General features: G+C 35.8%; 1 protein-coding gene across 1 annotated transcript in view; it reads right to left on the bottom strand.

The window, feature by feature from the left end:
- Positions 1–6,207, bottom strand: part of LOC107699790 (S-adenosylmethionine mitochondrial carrier protein) — a 77,173-nt gene that overhangs the window by 61,684 nt on the left and 9,282 nt on the right. Inside the window, exons 4-5 of the mRNA XM_016501184.1 lie at positions 5,557–5,661; positions 5,318–5,365 (exon numbers count right to left, since the gene is read on the bottom strand). Coding sequence (XP_016356670.1) covers positions 5,318–5,365; positions 5,557–5,661 — 153 coding nt within the window. The remainder of the gene's footprint in view (positions 1–5,317; positions 5,366–5,556; positions 5,662–6,207) is intronic.

Genomic DNA, 6,207 nt, shown 5'->3' with positions numbered 1-6,207 from the left:
GGCCAATCACAGCACACCTCGCTTTTTCAGACCGATGAGCTTTGTAAAAATCGACACGTTTCAGAAAGGCGGGGCATAAAGGAGAAACAATAATGTACAGTATGTGGAAAATAATGTGTTTTTTGAACCTTAAACACATTTCATTACACCAAATACACAACATAATGTTCTTTTTAGCAACATCATATGACCCCTTTAACGAAACAATTTCAAAAGAGTGTAACTTCAGCTAGTATTCTTACAGAATCCTGTTACCTCAAGCAGGTGGCTGCAGGATGATTCAAAATTATTTAAATTGATTAGTATTAATATTATTTTAATAATATAAAAAATATTCTAAGTTAAATTAAATAAAAATAAAAAAATCATAAGGTGTAAACCCCTTTTTTACCCCCATCTTTTATTTTCTCAACAACTACTAAAGAACAAAAAGTTCAAAACGTCTGCAATAAAAATAATTGTGGTTAATTAATAAATTGACACTTCCAAGTTTCTGTTGCAATTTTCTTGCAATACAGAGCACAAATTTTACAGTGTTTTAGAATAGCAAAAAACAAGGTTTGGAACCACATAAGAGTGAGTAACTGATAGAGTTTTCTAACTGTATCAGCATTTGAATCTGAAGAAACGCTGAGGGAAATACATTTTTAGTCATCTCGGCAACAACTAATGCAGAAGTTGACAAGAGCGCAGCTCAAGGCGTAGGTGTTTCATAACTACATTTTTTACAGGGTTGCCAGTTCTCCTCTCCTGCCCTTCCCTCCACTCTCACATCTGTGCTGATATACAATGAGCTCTGTCAGATGGTAACCAACAGTACTGTGAGCTGTATCTCCAACAGCACTCTTCTTCTGTCTATCTCAATCTCACGCTTTCTCTTGGGTGAGTGTCATGAGAAAGTGCTATGATCAGATCTCTCTGTCAACATGACAGAAACATTTCTTACAAAATCCATATTATTCATTTTTAATACTACACTAAAAAAATGCTGGGTTGTTTCAACCCAACTTTGGGTCAAATATGGACTAACCCAACCGTTGGGTTAAATTTTTACATTAAATTTTTAACTCAAAAGTTGGGTTAGTCCATATTTGACCCAAAGTTGGGTTGAAACAACCCAGCATTTTTTAGAGTGTATGGTTTCACTGCAGCAAAAACGTCAAGAGATATAAGCACAGGTTACAAAAGAGTAAGCTAGAGGAAATAGTTTTATCTTCCATTCAGCTTTCATAAATGTGATTAAAGTTGTCATGTTTGATGTTCCTCGAAATCTGAGTGCTATGATCTTTTTAGCTTCTATGCAGATGGTTATCAGATTTGCCCTAATCCTGTTATGCCCTCTAGTGGCCAAAACCAGGACACACCCTAGAAGACAGAACCCTAACAACTTGTATTTGTGTAATATGTAGTCTTGTGTTTTGCTTTTGGAGTCAGTTGGTAGCTTTGTGTGAGGAATAGAGACAAACTGAAGTAATTTTTCACTGAAAATCACCTCCTGTTATCCAGAACTCAATAATCGGTTCGATGGACCCTTTTCACAAGACTGTGATGACGCGTTTAATGGTCATCAGCATCGTAAATCCTCGAAAGTTTTTCATATTTGTATTTTTTTAAATATGTATGTACATTTATAACACTATTATTTGTATTATATCACCTTTGTATCAAATTACAAAAAAAAAACAACAGTTAACGCTAATGCGAGGGTGTTTCTAATGCAGCATCTATGGGAGGGATGGTAAATTTGACATCGTTCTCTCTTCTGACTGCCGTTATCAGTCTCTCTCAATTTTTTTCTTTTTATTGAAAGTCACGAAAACACTATCGTGGAGTTTTTCTTTTGCTATTTGAGCAAATGGGAATGCAAAAAATATATCTGTGGTACTCTCCCATTCACTGCTCTTCAAGTTTACCCAACTATGACGACTTCCGCTGCTGAGAAACCCGGAAATGTCCATTTGTAAAAAAAAAATAATAATTCAGAAGACATTTAAAAAGAGTTGCACACAAAATAACGAGTCTTTCAAATTGAACATTAAACTTAAGGGAGCAACAATAGGTCAGATATTTAGTAAAAAAAAATTACTTAAATAGCCACAGTCTATTGAAAACAGAAATCTTAGGAAAAACTATAAAAATCATAATGGCAAAAAAAAAAAAAAAAAAAAAAAAACTTTGTTCATAACCCTAAATGAGAAATAGTCACAAAATTAAAAAAAAAATATCTTAGGTTAACCAGTATTTCTAACAAAAAAAAAAAAACTTTGTTCAGCAAGGATGCATTAAATTGATCAAAAGTGACAGTAAAGTATTTTTCGTTGTTAAAAAAAAAATCTATTTAAAAAAACATTAAATGTTGTTTAACACGGTTTCACCAAAAATATTAAGCAGCAGAAATGTTTTCAACATTGATAGCAATAAGAAAATTTTCTTGAGCACCAAATCAGCATATCAGAATGATTTCTGAAAGATCATGTGACACTGAAGACTGGAGTAAGGATGCTGAAAATTCAGCTTTGCATCACAGGATTAAATTACATTTTAAAATGTATTAACAAATAAAATGGGTATTTTAAATTGTAATAATAATATTTCACAATATTGCTATTTTACTCTATTTTTGATTAAATAAATACAGTCGTGGTGAGCATACGAGCAAATACTGATGGTAAATGATGTGATTTACCCTTGACTATTCATTTCTATTGACATCATGTATCATGTATGATAATTCTTTTTCACACCAGCCTTTTTGTTTGTCATTTACCTGCTTGCCATTCTATCTCTCTTCTCATGATCAACTAGTGCATATCGGTGGGCTGTATTTCATCACAACCTCTTGTCCGGGGTTCTTTAATGAATCTGCATAATGGAGAAGACCCCAATTAAATCCTTGTGTGAGGAGGACTCGGCATCCAGGGTAAACAAACTTACCCTGACAGGGTTGCGGTGCTGGATAAGATAGCAGACCGAGAAAATGAATTAGCTTCCTGACACACGTCAAAGCCAATCCCAAGGAAGAAGCGGGGCACCTTTCGGCACCTCTATTTTATCTGGCCCTTAGTATTCAGCCTGAGCCGTCTGCTCACATCCAAAATTTATTCATTTATTCAGAACTCGGCATCCAGGGTAAACAAACTTACCCTGACAGGGTTGCGGTGCTGGATAAGATAGCAGACCGAGAAAATGAATTAGCTTCCTGACACACGTCAAAGCCAATCCCAAGGAAGAAGCGGGGCACCTCTCGGCACCTCTATTTTATCTGGCCCTTAGTATTCAGCCTGAGCCGTCTGCTCACATCCAAAATGTATTCATTTATTCAGAAGCCCTTGGAGAAATCAGAAAAAGCTTGTTGTTCTTTTTTCTTTATGTTCAGGTGGAGTTTGCGGGAATAACGTATTTTAAAGTGAGGCGGGAAATAAGTACAGGATCGCCCCGGAGTGAGAGACGATATCAGCTCACGAAAAAATGAGTGTCACCTTCATGCAGACAACGAGTTCTCTGATTTTGAATATTTCACTCACTTTATCTTCGTCTTCTGTCAGAACATGGAACACGAAGAAGGAGAAAATACATTCAGAAAACAAATGAAAAATTGTGAGCTTTGCCTATAACTCAATAAGCAATATCATGCGATGCAGGTGTGCGAGGAAGCGGATGATTAATCAAAGGGAGAGAATGAGCGATCCATTTTAAAAAAGCACCTTCTCTTGGGTGGGAGGGCTATGGTGTGTTTCACCTTGTGGTTGCTCTGCCTGCTGCTTGTTCCACTGCTAATTAGTTTAATTAGCTAGATAAATTGTAAAAAAAAAAAAAAAAAAAGATGCTTGAACGAGCAAACTGAAATTCAGAATAGAAATCTTGCTTAAAGGGGTCATATAGCGTTTCAGCACAGACTGGACTGGTGTCTTACCTCAGACCCACCCTGAGTGAGCTGTCATCAGTCCGCCATTGTTTCACCGCCAGAGCAGATGTAGATAAGAATGACTCGTAAGCGATTGAGGTATTCTGTTGTTGGATGTAATAATGAACATAGCAGTCCTCATTTACTCCCGACATCTGAGCCGCTGAACTCGCAGTGGATTACATTGTTTCTGAAGGGAATGCGCTCCCGATCTACATAAATGTGTCTATGTTCGCACTAATCATTCATGATCCAGCCTCATCTACAGAAGAAGTGAGTATAATGTTTTGTAATGAATCTTTGCAAATCGCCTTTCCTAATAATGTGCTAATTAGCAAGTTTCACGATGAATGCGGCTGAAAGAAACAGTCTCTCTGAGAGCAGCTCGGAAGAGAGGGTCAGCAGAGCTCATTAACATTTAAAGGAAAATGCTACAAAAACAGCTTGATCTGAAAAGAGCTGTTTTTGACAGGGTAAAAAAGGTGTTTTTTACACTTCCACTGAGAAATTTTAACCAAACTGTTACAGACTTTTCATTAAGACCCTAATCATATCAACTTGTGGAAAATAGGCATCCTATGACCCCTTTAAAGGAACCCAAAAATGAAAATTCTGTCATCATTTACTCACTGTCATGTTCCAACCCTGTATGACATTCTTTCTTCTGCGGAACCAAAATAAAAAATAAAAAATAATAATAATAATTTTAAAAAAGACATTTTGAAGAAGCTGTTTTTACCAAAAATTACATTGAACCCATTTGACTTTCATTGCATGGACAAAAAAACACTGAGACTGAGGTTAGAAATGACATGAGGGTGAGTAAATGACGACAGTTTTAGAATTTTTTTCCTATAGAATTTATAGGATTTTTTATAAATCTTAGATTATTTTCAGTGAACTGGTCAAACAGGTTTGAAAACTCTCAATTTGCTCTCTTTCAGACCGTTCTCCGACTGAATCTTCTAAAGCGGTTTCTCAGTCAGTAAATCAAACAGACAGTATCAAGATACTTAAGATCACAGAGAACAAACAGCGCTGGATGAAGTGAATATTCACCTACAAAAAATTGAAACAAAAGCCTACTTTTGACCAGTAACTTCAGCTACTGCTGTGTCATGTTGAATAAGTGGTCATTCACACCGAAAGTGTTCTGTGTCCACCTGCGCTGTTTTTCAGTTGCTTTCCTATATGAATGTGTCAGATGGATGTCTTTGATCATTTTGCTGCTTTATACTGTTCTTGTGTTCTAAAACATGTCTGAAGACCCATTCGTTCTGCTCATGTGTAATGTTGCTCTCACCCCTGAATGTCAGAGGAACTCAAATCAAATGTCAGTATCAAAGCATTTGTATATTTCTGTGAAATAACGGAGGACCAGTACTTGATGTGTATACAGGAAAGCCAGCCTACCTCCCTAAGTACTGTACTGCCATAACCTCTGTACAAGCCTCTGAAACCCTGCAATGAGAAATCAAAACTAGTTGTCATCTCTGCACAGACAAAAACACATGGCGTTTTCATAACTGGTTGCTTTACAAAATGACTTGTTTATCAGTCAGTCCACCAGTGCATTTGTCAGTAACATGACAGCTCGAGTGCATTGTTCACTGTAAGTCAAGCTGAAGGATACGCATCCTGAATACGCATACCTCTTCATGTAGTGTATTCAGCAGCACTCGGTAGGTATTGAGAGAGGGATTGGCCTGTGTCCTCTGCTTTACTACTTCAGTCGGCACACGGATCAGACAGGCGACCTGTGTAAGAGGAAGAGAACACTCATCAATCTGTCAAATAGTACTCTTCACACAAAGACAAATACTCAAGTACACTGCTCAATATAGCTGTTTGAAAATAGGAAATGAAGTAAAAGATTTACAACTTATATTTGTAGATGTATATTTACAACAACTGAAAAAAAAAAAATGAAAGTGGATCAAGACAAAATACATTTTGGTCCAAAAGCAGAATTTGCATTTAGACATTCTGAGGTTAAGTACTGCTTGAAATGTGACCACTGTTTGAAAATTGTTGTAAAATTGTTTGTAAAGCTTGACATTTCCAAAATGTGGTAAAACGTACATACATACCGTGGAACATAATTAAATTGTATTTCAATGTATTTTAGATATTTCTAGTATCAATCGATAGATAAATATAGTAGATAGATATCGATAGATAGATAATACATTGAAATGTGTGATTAAAATGTGTGTACATTAATGTCAAATGTTTCTTAAAATCAATAATAAAAAAGGCCACAAAAATTATATATATATATATATATATATATATATATATAT

The sequence above is a fragment of the Sinocyclocheilus anshuiensis genome, unplaced genomic scaffold (genome assembly GCF_001515605.1).
Source record: "Sinocyclocheilus anshuiensis isolate Anshui unplaced genomic scaffold, SAMN03320099.WGS_v1.1 scaffold951, whole genome shotgun sequence".
Classification (NCBI taxonomy): domain Eukaryota; kingdom Metazoa; phylum Chordata; class Actinopteri; order Cypriniformes; family Cyprinidae; genus Sinocyclocheilus; species Sinocyclocheilus anshuiensis.
Note: the sequence above shows the minus strand (reverse complement) of the source record. Positions and strands in the feature narration are given on the sequence as shown.